Below are 26,020 nucleotides of genomic sequence, written 5' to 3' on the forward strand. Positions count from 1 at the left end.
GAAAATGACTCAAGTAAAAGTGGAAGTCACCCGGTAAAATACTACTTGAGTAAAAGTCTAAAAGCATTTGTTTTTAAATATATTTACAGTACCAGTCAAAAGTTTATGGGTTTTTCTTTATTTGTACGATTTCTACATTGTAGAACAATAGTGAAGACATCAAAACTATGAAATAACACATGGAATTATGTAGTAACCAAAAAAGTGTTAAATCAAAATACATAATATGGACTTGGTCTTTTACCAAATAGGGCTATCTTCTGTATACCCCCCCTACCTTGTCACAACACAGCTGATTGGCTCAAACGCATTAAGGAAAGAAATTCCAAAAATGGCACACCTCTTAATTGAAATGCATTCCATACCTCAACGCTGGTTGAGAGAATGCCAAGAGTGTGCAAAGCTGTCAAGGCAAAGGGTGACTACTTTGAAGAATCTCAAATATAAAATATTTTGATTTAACACTTTTTTTGGTTACCAAATGATTCCATATGTTATTTCATAGTTTTGATGTCTTCACTATTATTCTACATTGTAGAAAAGAGTAAAAAGAAAAACCTTAATGAGTAGATGTCCAAACTTTTGACTGGTACTGTAAGTATCAAAAGTAAAAGTATAAATCACTTCACATTCCTTGTAATAAATAAGCAAACCAGATAGCATGGTTTTCTTTTTTTATTTAAAAGATAGCCAGGGGCACACTCCAACACTAAGACAATTTACAAACAAAACATATGTTCAGTGAGCCCACCAGATCAGAGGCAGTGGGGATGACCAGGGGTGTTTTTAAAGAAAAACATTTAACTAGGCAAGTCAGTTAAGAACAAATTCTTATTTACAATGACGGCCTACACTTGATAAGTGTGTGAATTTGAACATTTTCCTGTCCTGCTAAGCATTTGAAATGTAACAAGTACGTTTGTGTGTCAGGGAAAAAGTATGGCATAAAAATTACATTTTCTTTATGAATGTAGTGGAGTAAAAGTAGTCAAACATAAATGGTAAAGTAGAGATACTCAAAAAACTACTTGAATACTTTACACCACTGCCATTACACATGTTCATGTAAGCGACTTACCCTTTCTGCAGAGGATGATAAGTAGTCTGCACCTTTTACATTGTCAGGACAATTTACAACCATTTACTACTGTGGTTGAAAGCTGATAGACATCAGTTCCTTTCAGAGCTGGAGTCTGGACAAATATCTATTGCAGTTTTCTAAAGTTTAATGACAGTGCCCACTAGTGGTGGTTGCTATGAAAAAAATACTGACATAGCAATGTGTCCTACAGTAGTACTGTAGCTAGGCAACTGAATAAAATGTGAAAGCTGATGTATATATTTCTTTGCTAAGCAAATACGTTTGTTACATGACTTATCAATTAATATTTGCTAGTTCCAAAACACAGGGCCTTATATCAATGTAAATAAAATGCCTCTCAGATAACATCCTTTAATCAGATGTAATCAGAGACAGAAGCAATAATCACTTAGTCCATTGTCTCTTGTTACAGTGATACGTTTAGGCACAAGGTACAGTCTTATGACATGAAACCAATACCACAACATGAGGAAATAGGTGCTGTTGTATAGTGCATTGCGGCAGTTTTGATGTTACAAACAGAATGTAATATTTTGGTCTAATGGTCAATAACAGGTTTTTGCCTACAAGTATAACAAAAAGAGTGGCTCCCTTCGAGCGTAGAATTGATTTTTCTTCTTTACGGAAACAAGACTAATATCTAAGACCTTAGATTTTCTCAATAACAAAACAGAACACTTGATTCCAAATGGAACAAATCAAGTAATTGTGACAGGCTACAGGGAGAGATGAGGCATTAGAGCGCGCTGTCACTAAGTAATAAAGTTGTTCAGATTTAACACTACAGCTCAAAATTAAATGACACTGAAAAGGGATACACAAGCTCATGAGATTTTGCCTTAGTTCAGAGTTGATGCGTTACAATACATACGGTATGTCAGCAGAGTTATAGAACTTGATCATGCCTGCACATTTGTACTGAAGACATTATTCCCAATCATTTGCTCAAAGTACCAGTGCTCATAGCAGTAATTGTTTGAAGTAGACCTTTACAGCATACTGTGACAAAGGTGAACTCAAAACAACCAGCACAGCCTGAATTGGACAGGTCTCAAATAATCATTAATTGAAAGGGTTATCATTTTCAACTAGATTACAGGATTTATTTAAAGATGGATTTGTGTCTTAATTCTGAATCCACTGTGAGAAGTTACAACACCAGGAACTCAGTTTAACAAGGTGCATTACAGAAGGGAAAGAAAATCCTTGTATACTAAAACCTTGACATGTATTACTATATTCATTATTTAAAATAGTACAGCTGTGCAATTTATGGTTGCCAAATCAACCCAACAATGGTAGTAAATGGCTGCTGTTAAAGTTTGTAAATGTCTATGATCAGTTAACAAGTCTTAGCTGGTACATTGCTGAAATAAAAAGCAGGCTTTACTTCTTTATATAAGTTGGACCTGCATCAACATGTCAATATCCAGAGAAAAGAAACTGGTTTACTTTCAAACAGCACACCGGGAGAATTGTATAGTTCAATGCATCTTTACTGAAAAAAATATCAAAACGACAGACACTTGTAGTTGCGAACAGTAAAAATGAATGTGCCGTGGATGTATTCAAATATTCCATACCAAAAACAGCTGTGTGAAATATTGACAGTACATATACTTTGTAGGTAATCTAACCTCTTCTCATGACCTAATGCTACCCGTCTTTGTTTAGTTGCATATAGTTTAAAGAGTGGATCTCTGTACATGTAGTTCATGCTCCGTCCTAAATACATCCACACCATAATGAATAAGTCTGTCCAATTACACTAAATCTACAGGATCAAGCCTCAAATGGTCCAGGATCGCAGTGGTTCATCTGCCAGAAGAAGGCCGCTCTGTGTTGTGATTGCATGGGTAGCAAGGACAACGACAAACTATTGGAAACAAAAGCACATTCAGCCAAGGTTATTGGTTAATGTTGCAGCTGTCATCAAGGCTGAGACACACATCAGTCTCTTCACTCCGTCTTTTCCTGGCAAAAACCCTCTGCAGTCCATATTTCCATCGATTGTGCGTTTCAAAGTGCCATTTGTTTCATGGTCACTTGGGAGTCTGAGCTGTAGTCAGACTCGTATTCACTCTTGCTTTTGCACTTTCTCTGGGTTTTCCTGGACTTTTTGGCGAACAACTTTCAATGTGGTAAGAAAATTCCCCAGGAATAGGACAAGAAATGTCAGTGCCAACATAAATACCTGAAAGACACAAAAAGGCATTAAATAAGAAATCCAATTTTTGCTGAAAATCTTTACAAGACTACTCTGACACTGGAAGTTAAACCTTCCATTGATGACATCTAGTACAATGAAGTCACAGGTGTCATTCTTAAAGGGATTTTTATACACAGTTCCAAAAATGTGGCATGTCAGTAGTGAAGTTTCCAAGATATTGGGCTTTTAAGAAGCAAAGTGTCGCCAGCTACTTCATGATGACACAAAATGGATGCATTTTGCATCATCATGATGATGTGGCCAGTGACTGAGTAGAGAGTAGTCTTGTAACGAGACAGGGGTGGATGTAGAGGCATGTTGTACTGTATTCTATTTGAAAACAAGGGATTTTACAGAGATTGGATGGTAGAATTTCTGTCCTTACCTGCCACTCTTTACAGTCTTTATGTCCTGCCAACCGAAACAGGGTCAAAGCATTGTACAGCTGCCAGAACTGTGAATGGGATTGAGAGAGAAAAGCTCAGTCTAAGACCTAAAACCTTATTCAAGAACACAAGCATGGCAGCTGGCGTGTGTACATGTAAAAGTATAAACAGCTGAAATAACCATCTTAGCTGAAATAAGGAACAAAATGTAAGCTTTGCAATCATGTTGGGCAACACTTATTTTACAAGTGTGACAGATTTTGCAATACCATCTTTTAAGTCTCCCCACTCCACTCTCTTCCCCCATAATGCCTCATCCTAGTCTGTGTGAAACAAGCTGGCACACACTCAGACCTCATCCCTGGATAACCATTTTAGTACAGTTGTGTTAGACTTACATGTCCGAAGAAGAGGAATGGCAAGAGGAAGGTGAGCCCTCTCCACATCCATGACTGGAACCCCTCTGCAAAAAAGAAACAATTAATAAATGGTGGAAAATCCAAAACATTGAATAATGCATAAACTTCCCGAAAGACAGTATGTTTACATCCAGTTCAACTAACTTTGTCAGGAGTACAGGTTAATCATTAGACTAAAACGCATTGTAGAGTAAAGTAAGCTATATCAAAAACAGCTAAACAAGAGGGACAAAACCTTTATCCTCTTGAACAATACTATGTTCAAAGGGAAGCTGCAAACTGATTGCAAAATGTTGTCCATTAGCTCCCTCTGGTAAGCAAGATTTTACTAAATACATTTTTCTACAGTCTATCATAATTGGAATTTTGGGCAGTAGAAATGTAAACTTTTAATCAAAGAGGACATGTGTGAACTCATGCAGGGCATTCCGACAACTGGGACATCACTCAACATGGAAGAGTAGCAACTTGCTCAAGGGTAAAACACCACCTTTGTCCCATTTTTCTAGTCATGGGGTTGCTTGTGGCCCACTTCTTTGTAAGAACTATTAACACACATGCAAATATCTTGTACAGGGAATATGGCGGAATACAAACAGTGTAATTATTCCCACCGCAAGCCAATCAAACAAGCGAAATGTCGGTATAGGGACAAAGTGGAGTTGCAATTCAACGGCTCAGACACGAGACGTATGTGGCAGAGTCTACAGGCAAACAGACTACAAAAAGAAAACCAGCCACATCTTGCTTCCAGACAAACTAAACACCTTCTTTGCCTGCTTTGAGGATAATACAGTGCCACCAACGCAGCCCACTACCAAGGACTGTGGGCTCTCCCTCTCCACGGCCAACGTGAGTAAGACATTTAAACGTGTTAACCCTTGCAAGGCTGCCGGCCAAGATGGCATCCCTAGCCCGAGCACGTGCAGACCAGCTGACTGGTGTGTTTATGGACATAGTCAATCTCCCCCCATCCCAGTCTGCTGTCCCCACATGCTTCAAGATGGCCACCATTGTTCCTGTACCCAAGAATGCTGAACTGAACTAAATTACTATCGCCCAGTAGCACTCACTTCAGTCATCATAAAGTGCTTTGGGAGACTCAACTCCACCTTACCTGCCACCCTAGAACCACTTCAATTTGCTTACCACCCCAATAGGTCCACAGACGATGCAATCACCATCACACTGCCCTATCCCATCTGGACAAGAGGAATACCCATGTAAGAATGATGTTCATTGACTACAGCTCAGCATTCAGCACCATAGTAAACCTGCAAGCTCATCATTAAGCTTGAGGCCCTGGGTCTCAACCCCGCCCTGTGCAATTGGGTCCTGGACTTCCTGACGGGTCTCCCCCAAGTGATGAAGGTAGGAAACAACACCTCTTCGCTGATCCTCAACACATCCCCACAAGGGTCGTGCTCAGCCCCCTCCTGTACTCTGTTCACCCATGACAGCATGGACATGCACGCCTCCAACTCAATCATCAAGTTTGCAGACGACACAACAGTAGTGGGCTTGATTACCAACAACGACGAGACTGCCTACAGGGAGGAGGTGAGGGCACTGAGTGTGGTGTCAGGAAAACAAACTCTCACTCAACGGCAACAAAACAAAAGGAGCTGATCGTGGACTTCAGGAAACAGCAGAGGGAGCACCCCCCTATCCACATCGACGGGACAGCAGTGGAGAAGGTGGAAGTCTTCAAGTTCCTCGGCGTACACATCAGACAAACTGAAATGGTCCACCCACACAGATAGTGTGGTGAAGGCGCAACAGTGCCTCTTCAACCTCAGGAGGCTAAAGAAATGTGGCTTAACACCTAAAACCTTTACAGATGCACAATTGAGAGCATCCTGTCGGGCTGTATCACCGCCTGGTACGGCAGCTGCAGTGCCCACAAACGCAAGGCTCTCCAGAGGGTGGTGCAGTCTGCACAATGCATCACACGGGGGCAAACTACCTTCCCTCCATGACACCTACAGCACCCGATGTCATAGGAAGGCCAAAAGGATCAAGGACAACAACCACCCGACCCACTGCCTGTTCACCCCGCTATCATCCAGAAGGCGAGGTGCATCAAAGCTGGGACAGAGAGACAGCTTCTTTCTCAAGGCCATCATACTGTTAAACAACCATCACTAGCACAGAGAGGCTGCTGCCCACATACAGACTTGAAATCATTGGCCACTTCAATAATGTTTACATATCTTGCATTACTCTTCTCATATGTATATACTGTATTCTATACCATTTTGCCTATGCCACTCGGTAATTGCTCATCCCTTTACTTAGATTTGTGTGTAATAGGTAGTTGTGGAATTGTTAGAGTACTGTTAGATACTACTGCACTGTCGGAACTAGAAGCACAAGCATTTCGCTACACTCGCAATAACATTTTATTGGTCACCAACACATGGTTATTTGATTTACAGGAATGACTGAAATTACTGGCACCCTTGATCAAGATAAGAAAAAAAAAAACATTATATGAAATACTGAGATATTGTATGCAAAAATTATATTACTTTATACTAATACAACTGCTCAGAGATAAATATTTTACTTCACAAGTAATAAAAAAGTATTCTCAAAAAGATAGGGGTCAGAATTATTGGCACCCGTGTTTTCAATACTCCTGCACCCTCCCCTTGCAAGAATAACGGCACAGAGCCTTTTTCTAAAGTGTTTTATGAGATTGGAGAACACATTGGAAGGGATTTTAAGAGATCATTCCTCCATAGAGAATATTTCCAGATTATTGGGGTGCGTTCATAAATTCACTCTGGAGTGCCAGAGTGCGCCCTGGGCGTTCGTAAATTCAGAGCGTTGTCAGATTGTCCGTTCGTAAATTCTGAGCGTTTTACTCTTGGAGCGTTTGAGCGCACACTGCACACTCTGGCCAAGGAATAGGGTTTATGTGAACGTTCTGACCTCACAACGGCAGTCAAGCACCCAAGTTAACTGGGTAAAGTTAGCTAGCTTGCTTGCTACTTCCAGACGTAAATGAGAGAACACCTCACTCTGACCATTTTACTTGCCCTAGCACAGCTGGTTTCAATGTTAACCAGACCGTTGGTTACTAACTGTGCTGCTGGCGACAATTTAATTAAGCAAAACCCCCCCCACTATATTTTACAGTAGGTATGGAGTTCTTTTCTGTATATGCATCCTTTTTTCGACGCTAAACCCACCACTGGTGTGCGTGGCCAAAGAGCTCCATTTCATCCAACAAATGCAAACGCACAATGTTCTGTTTTTTCTTAACATACAATATAGCTCAGTATTTGTATTATTTATTTTATACAGCCTTTTTTTAATATATATATATTTTTTAATCAAGGGTGCCAATAATTTTGGTTGTGACTTAATGGTTCAAAAGCTTTCCCAAGTCATAACCAATAAGCAAGCCTTAGAAACTGTCTTAACTGAAAAGGAACTCATCTTACCCACTGTGAGGTCCAACTGATTTCTTTCCCCCAAAGCTCGTAACCTGTATAAGCAGCCACTTTGGTAGTAATATTGAAGAAACTGCACAAAGCCTGAAAAACACAGTGATGAATTTCAACAAATGAATCAAATACTTTTACAATTAATCATGTATGAGTAATGACAGACTTACACTTTGCGAATTGTTTTCAAAAAAACTCAACACATACGAAGATAAAATGAGAAAGTAGATGCTTACTCTGATAAATGGAGAAGGCAAGGAATTGACTTCTGAACATCTGATACATGGACCCCTCTGGCCTTTGAGAAGAAACAGAGGAACCAATCAATACAGGCGATCAAATAACATTTATCAATCAAACTGCTCGTCAGGCAACCTTTGAGGGTAACTGTCAATCGATTTTGATCGACCGCAATTAATGAAAGTGTTCAAAGTTGAAAATAAATAAAAAGGACTTACCAGGTAAGCATTACACCTGATAGGAAGGTAGAGACGTAATGATGGGAGACCCACCACCCTTTAATCCTGAAAGGACACATTGAGTGGAATTAGAATAAAGAAGCAGAACTAGGTCAACATGCTAGTCTAGTATTTGAATCTCATGGAGTAAATAAATAATTCAGTCACATAAAAAGCTTAGTAGCTCACCTGGACCCATTGCTCATGAGGATGCTTTCCCTTATGGTCAAAGTGCAATAGTACCAAACCAGCAAGAAGTTGAAGATTTCATCTGTGACACTGAAACAAAACAGACATTTACAACTACCTTGCTTTAACAAAACATTAAGCGATGCTATGAGGAAACATGAAAATGTATAATATAATCAACTCACCGGTAATTGAACAAGAAGAGACAGGTTATGGCAGCAAACATCAAGATTATTGTCATACAAAGCTTGAACTTCTCATATTCATCTTTGTAGGCAAATCTGCTCGAGCGAAAAGAAGCAACAAGGAATCAGACGCAGCAACCAAACGGATGTGACTGAATACAGATATTTTGCTAAAGCTGAAGCAACACACTTACTTAGCCTGGTTGCTGAGGAGTGTGACATTCACATTGCCAAGGACCAAATTTAAGTACAATCTGAAAAGAGAAATATTTTACAACATACTTTTACACCCTCTAATGACAAACTGCGTAAAATCTGTAACCAACCAAAAAAGAACCATGTCCTCAAATACACTGACCCATTCTTCTTTGGCAAATAGGCTTCCATATCAAAGAAGAAATGTTCTTTGTCTTTAATTTGCATTTGGATGTCTTTGATCAGTTCCGTTTCTTTCTCATCGCTTGTTTTTGTACATCTGTAATAGAACAAAACACTAAATGCTCAGGTCCTAATTGAGGACATTTGGTACAGGAAAACAAGACTGGACCATTCTTTGTCAATAACTGCAAGCTGCCAGCACTAATAGTAGGCTACTTACTTGCGCAGACTGTGGCGGAGGTCTTTTAGACCCTTCCTCTGTTTACTAATGGCACTGCTGCATGTTGCCTGGAGGTTGGTGAGCTCCTCGAGCTTCTGTCTGTACACTTTGTGAGTTTCCTAGAAATAAAAATGGAAAACAAATGACTGCACATTGCTCACCAGTACTCAGATATGTTGATAACTGTCAGGCAATTATTTTCAAAGTCTGAATTTAGAAAAGCCGCGATGGATAAGGTCTAGGACAGACCCCCCCCCCCCCCCTTTTATTCTTGCAGTTTGAGGCCGTCTCAGTGGCTTACTTTATTTCCTCTCTCTATGGTCCCTGGTCTAGCAGAATATGACAGGTGGATGGAAGGCAACATTACAATGTCATTGAAACCTATCCAGTCGTTTCAAGTGGTAGCAATTAAGGAAATAAGAGCAAGGAAGACGACTACACCCGGAGTTAAGTGACACTTATTTGCTACTTATCCGCATTGGTTGACTGATTTAACTGCGCCGAGGTGAAAACTTAGTTGCGTTTTAGTGAAATCCACCAACGTTACCTAATCATTGTTATTAATCGGAGTTAGCTAGTTAACTTGCTGGTTATAAGGACTTTAAACAGGCTAACATTATTGCTAGATAATTAACGTTAGCTAACATGTGCGTATATTAAAAGCTAGCTGTACCAATTCAAGTACATCTGACTTGCAGATACCGCAGGAAATGAATTAGTTAACGTTATATTGGAAAGCTCCTAAATACAACATATCGTTTACAAAAATACCTGATGAAACCCTTTATCAAGTTAGTATGCTAGCTAGCTTCTAGCCATGTTGGCTGGGTTAGCTAGAAAGCTAGCTGAGCTGACAATAGTAACGTTATATCAGTTATCATCCTCCAACCTCTCTTTCTGAACTAGCTGTAGTCCACGTCATGCCACGCACCTAGCTAGTTATCAAACTGGCTTCACATAGGCCTACCTGTAACTGTTGATATTCTTGGTCAATTTCTCCCCATTCAGTTTGACACCTTTGCAGTGACATTGTGTCAGTAAGCGGCACTCGCCGACTCCCACCGTACAGAACCTCCAACGGCTAGTACAGCTGTCCACGATTATTTTCTTATTTCATTTTGAGCGCATGCGCCCGACTGCCTACTACTGTCAAATGTACATTTGTGTCGTCACTTGTTCTAAAGTGCAGAAATAAACTTACTAGACAGGAACCCCTACTACAGTAACATTTTCATAAACAGAACTGTATTTGCATGAATGTTTTGAATAATGATTTTGAGGGAAATATAATGACACATTTACAAAAACTGAGAAAGTTTCTCAGCCTGAACGAAATCTAGTATTTGTACATCTATGCAAGTTGGTTGCTATGGGGATAGGACGCTTGGTCATTGTTGCCTCGCATGTCTTTTACCACCTAGCTAGCTAACCACCTATATTGACCTAATGTTACATTTTACTTCACTTTGAAAATTGAAAAGACAAGTGGACTGAGCTAAAAGGAGTCGTTCGCTTGGACACATACGAGGTACAATTTGGGTTAATAACTTATTTTTAGCTGTAAAAGTAAATGTATAAAAATGTCACATTAGCTAGCTAGCTAACTTAGTTGGCACAATCTGCGAAATGTTCTTATTTTGTTTCTGTTTTGGTTGTCATTTGATCAGTCATTGTAAACAAACAATGTAGCTATAGCTAGCTTCAAATGATAAACTATTTTCACCTACCTGTACCATGAATGGACTGTCAAGTCTTTGCATCCATAGCAGTAGTCTAGTGGTTACCAGATAAATCTATTTCTACAGCATCCTCCAAACCAGGTGGTGGTGGGACTGCAGTTCTGCTGTAAATTGATTAAGGATTGTGCCTTTAAATTAATAACTTTTTCAAACAATGTTTGAAAATCATGTATGTTTTGCTTACAGCCATGCCTCATCTGAAGAAACCTGGAAAGGTGGTGCCCCTGTCAAAATTATGGGACAGAAAGGCACAAAAGTGTGGACTGCGACACACTGTTTATTCAGTCAATGGAGATGAATACACAGGGGATTGGCTGGACAGCAAGAAGCATGGTACTACTGTTGCATGACATAGATTTTGCACACACCAAGTATTAGGCTTACTGTGTCACCGTTCAGACACATAGGCTGTGACTGGTTCTCTCCATTTTTTTATTTAAAATCTTTCAACTGATTCTAAGAACGTACAGTACCAGTCAAGAGTTTGGACACATCTACTCATTCAAGGGTTTTTCTTTATTTTTCTATTTTCTATATTGTAGAATAATACCATCTTGGCATTCTCTCAACCAGCTTCACATGGAATGCTTTTCCAACAGTCTTGAAGGAGTTCCCACATATGCTGATCACTTGTTGGCTGCTTTTCCTTCACTCTGCGGTCCAACTCATCCCAAACCATCTCAATTGAGTTGAGGTCGGGTGATTGTGGAGGCCAGGTCATCTGATGCAGCACTCCACCACTCTCCTTCTTGGTCAAATAGCCCTTACACATCCTGGAGGTGTGTTAGGTCATTGTCCTGTTGAAAAACAAATGATAGTCCCACTAAGCGCAAACCAGATGGGATGGTGTATCGCTGCAGAATTCTGTGGTGGCCATGCTGGTTAAGTGTGCCTTGAATTCTAAATAAATCACAGACAGTGTCACCAGCAAAGCACCCCCACACCATCTCACCTCCTCCTCCATGCTTCAGGGTGGGAACCACATGTGGAGATCATCTGTTCACCTACTCTGCGTCTCACAAAGACACAGCGGTTGGATCCAAAAATCTCACATTTAGACTCCTCAGACCAAAGGACAGATTTCCACCAGTCTAATGTCCATTGCTCATGTTTCTTGGCCAAAGCAAGTCTCTTCTTCTTATTGGTGTCCTTTGGTAGTGGTTTCATTGCAGAAATTCGACCATGAAGGCCTGACTCACGCAGTCTCCTCTGAACAGTTGATGTTGAGATGTGTCTGTTACTTGAACTCTGTGAAGCATTTATTTGGGCTGCAATTTCTGAGGCTGGTAACTCATGCAGCAGAGGTAACTCTGGGTCTTCCTTTCCTGATTTGTAAATGATGGGCAAATTAACATTCATGGATATAGTCAACTTAGAAGGGGCAGGAATAGGAATGGTGGGGGTGTAACACTGTACATTCAGAATCATATACCTTTTGAGAGGAGGGATGACAATGTATGTCAAATAGAGGCACTATGGGCACAAGTACATCTGCCTCACCAGGCACCCATATTGGTAGGATGTGTGTATAGACCTAGCTCTAAGGTGTCCTATATGGATGACTTATGACCTGGGTTTGACCAGGCCACAGATAGTAACAGAGATGTATTTATCTTGGGTGATTTTAATATAAATTGGAAGGATCATAATAATTTGAATAGAACTAAATTGATGAGATGTGCTGAGAACTGTGGTTTGAAACAAATGGTTAATGATACTACTAGATCATCAAGTTGGGTCACCGTTTGGATACATGCATTGATCTGATCTTCTCTAATATACCATTGCAATGCTTAACAGTCAGATCAATGCTAGTGGGCTGGACAGACCATAATATTGTGGCCATTACCATGAACACCAACGTTCCAAAGAAACCCCAAGGTTTGTGGTCATGATAAATAAAATAAAATGTAATCATGAGCTATTTTTGAATGATTTGGCTGCTGTACCCTGGGAGCTGATGTCACGACTTCCGCCGAAGTCGATTCCTCTCCTTGTTCAGGCGGCGCTCGGGGGTCGACGTCGCCGGTCTTCTAGCCGTCGCCGGTCTTCTAGCCGTCGCCGGTCTTCTAGCCGTCGCCGGTCCACTTTTCATTTTCCATTGGTTTTGTCTTTGTTTCCCACACACCTGGTTTTCATTTCCCAATTACTGGTCATGTATTTAACCCTCTGTTTCCCATTTGTCTTTGTGTGTGAATGTGTATTGTTCAGGTCAGTACGTTTCTGGCTGGGTTTTTTTTCTGGGTGCTGATTTCACCTGTGCTTTGTGGCAACCGCTATTGTTCGCACATTGGTATGTGTACTGTGCGCTATTTCTTAAGTGCGTTTTTCACTCATCTCTGCTCTCCTGCGCCTGACTTCGTGCACCAGCTACACCCACCGCCTGACAGCTGATTTATATAGAGGATGATTTAAATCACACTACAGAATGTTTTATTGATTTGCTCACTGAGGTAATGGACCATCATGCCCCAGTAAGCAGTAGTACAGTTGGGGCTCATCCATCTCCATGGATTGATGAGGAACTGGGTGTGGCTTTTTCTCAAAGAAATTGGCAAAAGTCTTAGCAGCCAAATCTGAACTAGAACTTGATGAACAGAATTATAGAACATTACGTAATTATGCAGTTAAATTAAATCGAGAAAAAAATAATATTTTACAAAAATGCTTTTAGTGGTTGTAAAAAGGTATGGAATACAGTGAATGGCTTACTTGATACATCTATTTCATCATACCTATCTAGTGTGGAGAACAATAACAACCAGCTGACATTGCCAATCATTTTGCAATTTATTTTTTTTACAAAGAAAATGTATTTACTGAGCGATAATGTAAACACCCATACTTCCAAACAAGCTGTTGTCCAATGGATTGATGATCATACTATGAGCAAAAAATCATGCTCTTTTAGCTAGAAATGCGGTCAGTAGAGGTGTTAAACCTATTGAAGTCATTACCCAACGGTAAATCTACAGGTTATGATCTTATGGCCAATTTCTTTCATCGCTATGCTGCTCCCCAGATAGCAGCTCCACTGAAATACATATTTAATTGGTTACTGGAAAAGGGGACATTTGCAAATGTATGGAGGCATGCTAAACTGTGTTCTATCCTGAAAGACAGCAAAGAACCAATTACTCCTCCCAATAGTCAACCAATTAGTCTACTCCCTTCACTCAGTAAGATATTGGAGGGTATTGTGAGTAGACAAATATGGGAGTACATGGAAAAGAATGATATGATTACAGCCAATCAGCATGCTTATCGCAAAAACCATTCCACTACCGCTGCATTGGTTGACATGACTGACCAGGGGCTCAATGCTATGGATAATGGCAGGTTTGTGGAGTACTATTTTTAGATTTTAGTGCAGCCTTTGATTTAGTGGATCATTAAATCATTTGGACAAAAGAGAATGTTGGTAAGAGACAGACATTCAGTAAATACTAGGAATAGATTGTCCACCATGTGTTATACAGACAGAAAAGAGAGATAGGCAAAATAACATTATCGATTTAGAGCAATAAAGAAATTGAATAATTTATCTGAGCAAACCAGAAACCTTTCAATATATAAATTCAAACATTACTTTAAAACCATTTAAATATAATACACAGGAAAGTTGTGCTGGACTATGGTCGATGAAGAATCAATGTATCTTTTTAGACTGTTAGAGTATTTATCTGGTCAATATGTCAGTCTGTAACAGTGTTGTATGTGAAAATGTGATTGTATTTTAATGTTTAAGGACTCTTGGAAGGTTAGTCCAAGTGAGGACTAAAATAGATCCTAATCAAATCAATCATGTGGCATTCCTCATGAGAGCCAATTTCAGCATAGCGCTTGATGGTTTTTGCACTTGAAGAAACTTTCAAAGTTGTTGAAATTTTCCATATTGAATGACCTTCATATTTTATAGTAATGATGTCCTGTCATTTCTCTTTGCTTATTTGAGCTGTTCATGCCATAATATGGACTTGGTATTTTACCAAATAGGGCTATCTTCTATATAACACCACTGTCACAACACAACTGATTGGCTCAAACGCATTAAGGAAAGAAATTCCAGAAATGAACTTTTAACAAGGCACACCTGTTAATTGAAATGCATTCCAGGTGACTACCTCATGAAGCTGGTTGAGAAAATACCAAGAGTGTGCAAAGCAGGGTGGCTACTTCGAAGAATCTCAAATAAAATATTTGGATTTGTTTAACACTTTTAATTCATTTTTTGGGGGTTACTACATGATTCCATATCTGTTATTTCATAGTTTTGATGTCTTCACTATTATTCTACAATGTAGAAAAGAGTAAAAATAAAGAAAAACCTTGGATTGAGTAGGTGTGACCAAAGTTTTGTCAGGTACTGTAGATTACTTCTTTTTTTCCCCCACTATAACTTCAATAGTATTGGTCACCACTTAATTTGTTACCAGCTAGACCTATTATTACTTTTTTTTATGTGCAATGAATATTTGGGTGGCTTTTCTCACTGTTCATTTAATTTTTCTAGGCAAAGGAACTCAAATTTGGAAGAAGGCCGGGGCCATTTATGATGGAGACTGGAAATATGGCAAACGTGATGGATATGGGACCTACAGCAAACTCCTGTCTGTAACCAATGAGTATTCAAGGGAATACTCAGGTGGATGGAAAAATGACAAGAAGCATGTATGTACACAGGACAAAGTTTGTATTGTTAGGCTGAGAATGTAAATAATGTAAACCTAGGCCTATTCTATTTCTTCATTTATTATAAGACACCTGGCCTCAGTGAAACAAGGGCAAGTTTCTATATGTCTTCTCATCTACCTTAGGGGTTTGGGACCTACTTCTACAGTGACACTGCCTGCTATGAGGGAGAATGGAGTGAGGATCAGAGGAGTGGCTGGGGCAGGATGTATTATGACAATGGGGACATATATGAGGGAGAATGGCTGAAAAACAAACATCACGGCCAGGGCATGCTTCGTCTGGGTATGGGCACATTATTTTACATTTAAGACTATCTCATGACTGGGGCGGCAGGTAGCCTAGTGGTTAGAGCATTGGGCCAGTAACCGAAAGGTTGCTGGATTGAATCCCCGAGCTGACAAGAAATCTGTCATTCTGCCCCTGAACAAGGCAGTTAACCCATTGTTCCCCGGTAGGCCGTCATTGTAAATAAGAATTTGTTCTTAACTGACTTGCCTAGTTAAATAAAGGTTAAAAAATGTTTAAAGTAATGACTGTTGCCAGGGGTGTGTGAAAGACAAAAAGTTGATTTCCAGAGTATGCAAGTGGATGGGTGAGAAAGATGAAGTAAGTTTTATTGCATCTTCATTAGTGTATTTTGACAATATGGATGTAATTCAATGAAACACTAAAAAGTTGTCATTTGGTTTGAATGAATTCTGTTTGGGTTTGAATGGATTTAGCCGTAGACTATATGTCAGGTTGCGACTTCTCTCATTTGTTTTGAAGCCAATGAAAACAGGTATGAAGGCAACTGGAAGTATGGGAAGAAAAATGGGCATGGGAAGTTCTTTTACCTGGACAAAGGTCAGCTTTATGAGGGCTTCTGGGTGGACGGAGTGGCCAAATGTGGAACAGTGTCTGACTTTGGAAGAGCGGAGGCACCAACACCAACAATATACCCGATTCCTAAGGTACATACTTTGTCTTTTGAAGTGTTTTAAGAGGTTTGTCTTTACCAGGTGTTGCAAGTGTTGAGCCTCCTGCTTATGTGAATATCAATTCACTGTATGGTGAGGTGTCCCCTTTTTCTCTATTTAAGGTACATCTGTTGGATGTGAGATCAGTTTTAATGGAAACACAATCAACATACCACGGTGAATAGGACAAGCCAAAGAACATCAGAACACCCTAAAGTGCTCCATCTCTGCTGATCTCTGGACACCATGCTCACTTACCATGCTGTTAAATTCCATCATGTAACGAATAAAGAGAGCACATCATCATGAGGAGGATTTTAGTAATTTTACTTCTATGAAAACGGGACCACTGAACATGATTTGACTTGTAATGAGATCATGGTGCCATCTGGTCATCATTCCCCAGTGGCAACTCTAGGTATTACAAACAAATTCCTAGAAGCAAAACAAAAAGTAAACAGTTACATTTGCCAAAACCAACCCACTCAGTGTACAAACAAACAAGTCACAAAAGGTGCACTTTGAACAGAAAATGAAAGCTACAGATAACACTTTTACAAAGCCAATTGTGTTCAGAAAGAATGTGCAGTTAATCTCTGTATTCACTGTTTAAACAGCAGTGAAAATAACTTGACGCTTTTCTAGTCACATTCATATTTTGCGACCAAATAATCATGGCACAAAATGCTATTTCAATACCACAGTTTACAACTATGAAAACACTTTTTGTAGAGTTTGCAGCAACATTTGGCAAACCGATTAAACTAAAAATAACTTAAGTAGGATGCTTACATTTAATCTCTCAAACATGAATTGAAACCTGAACATTAGGTTGAATACAGAACTGACAGAAGTAAGACAATGGTCGAGTTCTGCTGGTCAGACGTTGCATGCATCAACCAATGGTTGCATGCCACATCGTCAACTGTGACTTCGGACACCAGATTGTTATAACATATGTGGTTAGCTGGTACTTAAAATACTTATCCAAGCGTTGTAAGATCTGGCATGCATCAGCAACGCCTGGGCAGAGGTACGTGCCCGTTCATTGGTGCTCATAGAATACAATGAGGCAAGCCACCTTGTCACAATATAGTAGTTAAAGGGATTGTTTACCCAAATTACAGAATGACATATTGGTTTCCTTACCCTTTAAGCAGTCTATGGACAAGGTATGACGGCAATCCATTCTTTGGTTTAATTTCCCTGGGACTGTTTCCACAAGCTAACGTTTTAGCATTTGAGGCACAAATCCCATTCAAGTAATTTTTTGCACATCATGTTCAAAACTTCTAAGTGACTTTTGAGCTTTACTATCAATTTTAGATACTTTCTTATGATTTGGACATGATGTGTGAAAATTGCTAATATTGACCCAATGTGATTTGTGCCACAAATGCTAAAACCTTTAACATGTGGAAACAGTGTCAGGGAAACCAAAGCATAGATTGCTTTCATACCTTGTCCTTGGGCTGCTTAGAGGGTAAGGAAACCAGTGTCATTTTGTAATTTGGGTGAACTATCCCTTTAATGAGAGGCCTCTTTAGCCCCCTCCTACCATTATCTGTAAGGTAAAACAAATAACAAAACTGGCCTAAATGCTCCAAGTGCCAGTGAAAGATGCATTCTCAAACGCTTGTGTAACTTCAGCCAGTAGTTTTGAAAGTGCTGGTCACAAGACAAAAGTGCTACCCGTTTTTGTTGTACGACTTCATCCAATTGTGTGCTATGTCATCCATTTTGTGTGATATGTTATGAATTTAGCAATTTGTATGATTTCATACGATTCAGCAATTTGTGTGGTATGTTACGAATCCAAATGACCCTTTGCTTAGCCCCCGGCCCCCTTGGTTACTGTTGCAACCTTGGACCACGTTTTCCCAGGAAGCCTAATTCCCCCTTCAAACCACTGGCGTAATCCCCTCACAATGACAAACTGTGTTTTTAATACACAATGAAATTAAACACAGACTACCCCGTGCTAATCAGGAGACTCTCGGGTATGTTGTGGTTGACTGTCATTGCAATTGCTTCATGGGAACCTGGTAAAATGAAGGTTGTAGTGTGGCTAGCCACTGGACGGCTCTGAATGCACCGTCAGCATGCAGCCAAAGTTACTAACCACTTTTGGAGCTAACTAGTGCTCTTAAATCGTATCCTGATGTCGACAGCAGATGAGAGTTGTATTCATAGCACGGCTAATTTAGCTTTTTTTTTATTAAAAAAAAGTTATTAACCGCAATATTGGGTGGTCAATAAGACAGAGCTAGTTAAGCATCTGAGTTAGCAAACAATGTAACTAAAGTATAATTTTTAATTAGAAAAATAATTCTACAGGCTCTGCATTTCAGGAATCACAGTAACAAGTACCTGCGCACTTTTCAATTGTTTAGCCATTTAATCGTTATAGGCAGGGGTTATATCCTGCCTGTTTGGCCCTGTCCGGGGGTATCATCGGATGGGGCCACAGTGTCTTCTGATCCCTCCTGTCTCAGCCTCCAGTATTTATGCTGCAGTAGTTTATGTGTCGGGGGGGCTAGGGTCAGTCTGTTACATCTGGAGTATTTCTCTTGTCTTATCCGGTGTCCTGTGTGTATTTAAATATGCTCTCTCTAATTCTCTTTCTCTCTTTCTGTCTTTCTCTCGGAGGACCTGAGCCCTAGGACCATGCCTCAGGACTACCTGGTATGATGACTCCTTGCTGTCCCCAGTCCACCTGGCCGTGCTGCTGCTCCAGTTTCAACTGTTCTGCCTGCGGCTATGGAACCCTGACCTGTTCACCGGACGTGCTTGTTGCACCCTCGACAACTACTATGATTATTATTATTTGACCATGCTGGTCATTTATGAACATTTTAACATTTTGACCATGTTCTGTTTTAATATCCACCCTGCACAGCCAGAAGAGGACTGGCCACCCCTCATAGCCTGGTTCCTCTCTAGGTTTCTTCCTAGGTTTTTGGCCTTTCTAGGGAGTTTTTCCTAGGGAGTTTTTCCTAGCCACCGTGCTTCTTTCACATGCTTTGCTTGCTGTTTGGGGTTTTAGGCTGGGTTTCTGTACAGCACTTTGAGAATATCAGCTGATGTACGAAGGGCTATATAAAAATAAATTTGATTTGATTTGATTTGAATCGCTTTGTTTTTGGATAGAAATTCTGTTTTTGTAATGGCTTTCATGCGTTTCAAATATGAGCTTATCCGTGGTGTTGGAATTGCTGACAGCTGCTATTCGTTGGAGTGCTGCGATTGGTTGGAATGCATCTTTAAGACACCGATGTGTTAACTGGTATAGTTTCACAGTTAAAAGTAACATCGACTGGAATAATTATTTTATTTTAATTTATTTTTTTCTCTAGAAATGTGAACATTTGGAAACTGAGTAACATCAAATGTTTTGAAATTATGTAATGCTTTAATAGAAATAAAACTATTGGCAACAAAGGATTGGCTTGAAATAGACATTATCAACAAGAGGTTAGTCTTTATGGGAAATGAGAGCCGGGGGATGGCAAGTGGGACTCCCCTCTACTGTCCAGCTCATTCTGCAGCCTGGTCAGGTTGGATAACTCCTCCAGCTCCTGGAACTGCCTGTCTGTCTTGTGGCTGACAAGGGAACGATAGAAATGTACAGCAAAGACTATAAATATCAGGCCAAAAGGCACCATGATGGAGGTGGAGGTGATGGCAGCAGCCACACCTGCAGATATGGTCCCATTGTTGGGGTTGTGGTTCTTAGGCCTAATGGGTAAACATTTGACCCAGCAGAGGAGCACCACCTCAGCTAGGAAGAGCAGGGTGCCAATGACTGTGGAGAAGGCCCAGGCCAGCTCTATGTGGTGGTGCATTCTCTCATGTGGAGACTCCTTCACCGAGTTGAGGTTGTGAACATTACTGACTGCCTCTGTTAGGCAGGACGCAGGTACTAACCATCAGGGCAAAGAGGTGAACAGCCACCAACACTGTGGTGCAGGCACTGAAGGCAATGAGGAGACCAGGTGGGTATGGATAGCTTGTGTCCAACTGAACCTCCACCATTGCTACCTGAGAGAAGAAAGGGGGGGATGAACATTGTGACATAAGCAAACAAGACAAGCTGTCTGGAACATGACCTTCCAAAATGAAGCAGAGCTGTCTTTTTTTTAAACTAGGGAGTGCAAGAAATCCATACAACATGATGAATAGATAACGTTTCTGGTTTTGTATGATGCTGGTCCTCATGCTAGGCACATCAAATAATTGCCTCTGCTGCTATGCATCTGACTTTGGGCCAGTTTATTCCTTACCATAGCGAACCCAGACAGTAGAGCAGACGTTCGACTGGAAGCCTTCAGTTTTGCTCGACTCAAGTAAAGCTTCCTCCACGACAGTGCTTGCAATGAATGTTCGTTCAGACTCATTGCACTGCTGAAATTGAATAGACTGAACGGGCGAATTGTTGTTTGACTCGTAGCCTATGTGGCTGTTCAACAATTGGCATTAGCTAGCCTAGATAGTAACATCCTCGGTGTCCACAGACATCGATGTAGAAAAATTGTCGGTTGAGGTCCATTCCATCGTTTCTCGCTAGTGTTGTGTTGACAGCGTCCCTGTTTACCTTTGTAACTTCCACTTTTTCAGCAACGCCGTTTCGATCGAGCTGGATGGCTGGCTGCACTCCGGATTACCCATAAACCATTGCGGCAAAGATAAATAAAGTTGGAACAAGTCTGCCTATGTAAAATAAGTGAGTTATTGCTATAGTTGATCATACAAACAAGGTAGTTACCTAATTTACCACAAAACTCTTTCTAGTTCGTACAATGATTAGATTACTGTCATTGTTTTTCATGTAGGGCCACTTGTGCAAAATGTCACCAAGCTTACTTGACCCCTTGATGAAGGAAGATTTTGATGATTCACACCCAGGAAGCGTTATCTCTGACGTCTCGAATGAGTCTTCGTGGTTTAGGGGAGAACATGCCAGAACTGGTAGACGCACGTCGACTGACCCGAATGATAGATCGAAAGAAAGTGAAGTCTATCGGTTTTATTGTAATTTGATCAAGACAAAAAGTTTTTCCCGACTCATGCAACACTTGGGTATATGAGATATGCAAAGAGACAATGCGGCCAAGAAAGCCGACACTTGCAAAACGCAGTCAATCCATCAATCTGTGTCTTCCTGAATTTGGGTGCGCAAACACTTTACGGTATCGCGCGTTTTCGGATCCACTCTCATGCACAGATTGAGACGATAGCTACAAATCATTCCAAGCAAACAGTTTGACACACACTTACTCAATTTTCCCCAATAAAAATTATACCAACTCGTATTTGTTTTAATTAGCAGGCTTTTTTTTCATGTTATTACTTTAACGTCACGGGTAGAGTGAGATTGCAGTAGCCTCCCTGGGGGGTTGTTCCGCCAATGTTAAATTGTGAAAGCAAAATGTGTTTAGTTATAGGGTGCGTTCGTAAATTCGCGCCGAATACTGATGAATTTACAGTCTAACCAGTTCTGCTTGGGGGAGTAAATAGTCAAAGTGAGGTGTTCAATTCAACATAGGTTTACATTGTCAAAGCAAGTGAAATTGATAAACAAAAGGGAAATAAACAATAAAAAGTTAACAGTAAATAGTACACTCACACAAGTACCAAAATAATATGTCTATATACAGTGTTGTAATGATTGTGCAATAGTTAAAGTAAAACATGGAAAATAAATCAACATAAATATGGGTTGTCTTTACAATGGTGTTTGTTATTCACTGGTTGCCGTTTTCTTGTGGCAACAGGTCACACATCTTGCCGCTGTGATGGCACACTGGTATTTCACCCAATAGATATGGTAGTTATCAACATTTGATTTGTTTTTTCGAATTCTTTGTGGGTCTGTGTAATCTGAGGGAAATGTGTGTCTCTAATATGGTCATACATTTGGCAGGAGGTTAGGAAGTGCAGCTCAGTTTCCACCTCATTTTGTGGGCAGTGTGCACATAGCCTGTCTTCTCTTGAGAGCCACGTCTGCCTACGGCAATCTTTCTCAATAGCAAGGCTATGTTCACTGAGTCTGTACATAGCCAAAGCTTTCCTTGATTTTGGGTCAGTCACAGTGGTCATGTATTCTGCCACTGTGTACTCTCTGTTTAGGGCCAAATAGCATTGTAGTTTGCTCAATTTCTTTGTTAATTCTTTCCAGTGTCAAGTAATTCTCTTTTTGTTTTTTCATGATTTGGTTGGGTCTAATTGTGTTTCTGTCCTGGGGCTCTGTGGGGTCTGTTTGTGTTTGCGAACAGAGCCCCAGGACCATCTTGCTTAGGGGACTCTTCTCCAGGTTCATCTCTCTGTAGGTGATGGCTTGTTATGGAAGGTTTGGGAATCACTTCCTTTTAGGTGGTTGTAGAATTTAACAGCTCTTTTCTGGATTTTGATCATTAGCGGGTATCGGCCTAATTCTTCTCTGCATGCATTATTTGGTGTTTTACGTTGTACATGAGAGGATATTTTTGCAGAATTATGCATGCAGTGTCTGAATTTGGTGTTTGTCCCATTTTGTTGATTATTGGTTGATGAGTAGACCCCAGACAATGAACGGCAATGGGTTCTATACTGCTCAAAAAAATAAAGGGAACACTTAAACAACACATCCTAGATCTGAATGAAAGAAATAATCTTATTAAATACTTTTTTCTTTACATAGTTGAATGTGCTGACAACAAAATCACACAAAAATAATCAATGGAAATCCAATTTATCAACCCATGGAGGTCTGGATTTGGAGTCACACTCAAAATTAAAGTGGAAAACCACACTACAGGCTGATCCAACTTTGATGTAATGTCCTTAAAACAAGTCAAAATGAGGCTCAGTAGTGTGTGTGGCCTCCACGTGCCTGTATGACCTCCCTACAACGCCTGGGCATGCTCCTGATGAGGTGGCGGATGGTCTCCTGAGGGATCTCCTCCCAGACCTGGACTAAAGCATCCGCCAACTCCTGGACAGTCTGTGGTGCAACGTGACGTTGGTGGATGGAGCGAGACATGATGTCCCAGAAGTGCTCAATTGGATTCAGGTCTGGGGAACGGGCGGGCCAGTCCATAGCATCAATGCCTTCCTCTTGCAGGAACTGCTGACACACTCCAGCCACATGAGGTCTAGCATTGTCTTGCATTAAGAGGAACCCAGGGCCAACCGCACCAGCATATGGTCTCACAAGGGGTCTGAGGATCTCATCTCGGTACCTAATGGCAGTCAGGCTACCTCTGGCGAGCACATGGAGGGCTGTGCGGCCCCCCAAAGAAATGCCACCCCACACCATGACTGACCCACCGCCAAACCGGTCATGCTGGAGGATGTTGCAGGCAGCAGAACGTTCTCCACGGCGTCTCCAGACTCTGTCACGTCTGTCATGTGCTCAGTGTGAACCTGCTTTCATCTGTGAAGAGCACAGGGCGCCAGTGGCGAATTTGCCAATCTTGGTGTTCTCTGGCAAATGCCAAACGTCCTGCATGGTGTTGGGCTGTAAGCACAACCCCCACCTGTGGACGTCGGGCCCTCATACCACCCTCATGGAGTCTGTTTCTGACCATTTGAGCAGACACATGCACATTTGTGGCCTGCTGGAGGTAATTTTGCAGGGCTCTGGCAGTGCTCCTCCTGCTCCTCCTTGCACAAAGGCGGAGGTAGCTTTCCTGCTGCTGGGTTGTTGCCCTCCTACGGCCTCCTCCACGTCTCCTGATGTACTGGCCTGTCTCCTGGTAGCGCCTCCATGCTCTGGACACTACGCTGACAGACACAGCAAACCTTCTTGCCACAGCTCGCATTGATGTGCCATACTGGATGAGCTGCACTACCTGAGCCACTTGTGTGGGTTGTAGACTCCGTCTCATGCTACCACTAGAGTGAAAGCACCACCAGCATTCAAAAGTGACCAAAACATCAGCCAGGAAGCATAGGAACTGAGAAGTGGTCTGTGGTCCCCACCTGCAGAACCACTCCTTTATTGGGGGTGTCTTGCTAATTGCCTATAATTTCCACCTGTTGTCTATTCCATTTGCACAACAGCATGTGAAATGTATTGTCAATCAGTGTTGCTTCCTAAGTGGACAGTTTGATTTCACATAAGTGTGATTGACTTGGAGTTACATTGTGTTGTTTAAGTGTTCCCTTTATTTTTTTGAGCAGTGTATAACTGATTCAAGTATTTTTAGCCGGATCCTAATTGGTATGTCAAATTTTATGTTCCTTTTGATGGCATAGAAGGCCCTTCTTGCCTTGTCTCTAAGATCTTTCACAGCTCTGTGGAAGTTACCTGTGGGGCTGATTGTTTAGGCCGAGGTATGTATCGTTTTTTGTTTGCTCTGGGGCAACGGTGTTTAGATGGAATTTCTATTTGTGGTCCTGGCAACTGGATCTTTTTTGGAACACCATAATCTATGTCTTACTGAGATTTACTGTCAGGGCCCTGGTCTGACAGAATCTGTGCAGAAGATCTAGGTGCTGCTGTAGTCCCTACTTGGTTGGGGACAGAAGCACCAAATCATCAGCAAACAGTAGACATTTGACTTCAGATTCTAGTAGGGTGAGTCTGGGTGCTGCAGACTGTTCTAGTGCCCTCTGCAATTTGTTTATATACACTACCGGTCAAAAATGTTTGAACACCTACTCATTCAAGGGTTTTTCTTTATTTTTTACTGTTTTCTACAATGTAGAATAATAGTGAAGACATCAAAACTATGAAATAACACATATGGAGTAATGTAGTAACCAAAACAGTGTAAAACAAATCAAAATATATTTTAGATTCTTCAAATAGCCACCCCTTGCCTTGATGACAGCTTTGCACACTCTTAGCATTCTCTCAATCAGCTTCACATGGAATGCTTTTCCAACAGAAGGACTTCCCACATATGCTGAGCACTTGTTGGCTGCTTTTCCTTCACTCTGCGGTCCGACTCATCTAAACCATCTCAATTTGGTTGAGGTCGGGGGATTGTTGAGGTCAGGTCATCTGATGTTGCACTCTATCACTCTCCTTCTTGGTAAAATAGCCCTTCCACAGTCTGGAGGTGTGTTGGGTTATTGGCCTGTTGAAAAACAAATTATAGTCCCACTAAGCCCAAACCAGATGGGATGTTGTATCACTGCAGAAGGCTGTGGTAGCCATGCTGGTTAAGTGTGCCTTGAATTCTAAATAAATCACAGGCCGTGTCACCAGCAAAGTACCCCCACTCCATAACACCTCCTACTCCATGCTTTATGGTGGGAAATACACATGCAGAGATATCCATTCACCCACACTGCATCTCACAAAGACACGCTATCTTCTGTATATCCCTCTACCTTGTCACAACACAACTGATTGGCTCAAACACATTAACTTGTTATGGATAGGGGGCAGTATTTTCACGGCCGGATAAAAAACGTACCCAATTTAATCTGGTTATTACTCCTGCCCAGAAACTAGAATATGCATATAATTAGTAGCTTTGGATAGAAAACACTCCAAAGTTTCTAAAACTGTTTGAATGGTGTCTGTGCGTATAACAGAACTCAAATGGCAGGCCAAAACCTGAGAAGATTCTGTACAGGAAGTACCCTGTCTGACCATTTCTTGGCCTTCTTTGTCATCTCTATCCAAAACAAAG

The 26,020-nt window shown here is 40.9% G+C and overlaps 3 protein-coding genes across 3 annotated transcripts; 1 reads left to right on the top strand and 2 right to left on the bottom strand.

Moving 5' to 3' along the window:
• Positions 1–1,428: 1,428 nt before the first annotated feature.
• LOC106564569 (transmembrane protein 120B) lies at positions 1,429–10,162 on the bottom strand. Its single transcript, XM_014130715.2, has 12 exons — positions 9,969–10,162; positions 9,002–9,120; positions 8,762–8,878; positions 8,598–8,657; positions 8,404–8,499; positions 8,219–8,308; positions 8,030–8,095; positions 7,808–7,869; positions 7,569–7,661; positions 4,096–4,160; positions 3,697–3,765; positions 1,429–3,296 (listed from the first exon to the last, which is right to left on the bottom strand). The coding sequence occupies exons 1-12, from the start codon at positions 10,029–10,031 to the stop codon at positions 3,180–3,182; spliced, it is 1,017 nt and encodes a 338-aa protein (XP_013986190.1). The 5' UTR covers positions 10,032–10,162; the 3' UTR covers positions 1,429–3,179.
• morn3 (MORN repeat containing 3) lies at positions 10,138–16,703 on the top strand. The gene is made up of 6 exons (XM_014130721.2): positions 10,138–10,529; positions 10,927–11,073; positions 15,254–15,411; positions 15,558–15,717; positions 16,204–16,388; positions 16,517–16,703. The coding sequence occupies exons 2-6, from the start codon at positions 10,929–10,931 to the stop codon at positions 16,577–16,579; spliced, it is 711 nt and encodes a 236-aa protein (XP_013986196.1). The 5' UTR covers positions 10,138–10,529; positions 10,927–10,928; the 3' UTR covers positions 16,580–16,703.
• A 3,083-nt stretch (positions 16,704–19,786) lies between these two features.
• On the bottom strand, positions 19,787–21,509 carry LOC106564585 (calcium release-activated calcium channel protein 1). Its single transcript, XM_014130732.2, is given in 3 exon segments — positions 19,787–20,297; positions 20,299–20,435; positions 20,678–21,509. Coding segments are annotated over 3 exon segments (672 nt in total). The 5' UTR covers positions 20,792–21,509; the 3' UTR covers positions 19,787–19,876.
• Positions 21,510–26,020: the final 4,511 nt, after the last annotated feature.

This window comes from Salmo salar, chromosome ssa01, assembly GCF_905237065.1.
Source record: "Salmo salar chromosome ssa01, Ssal_v3.1, whole genome shotgun sequence".
NCBI classification, from domain to species: domain Eukaryota; kingdom Metazoa; phylum Chordata; class Actinopteri; order Salmoniformes; family Salmonidae; genus Salmo; species Salmo salar.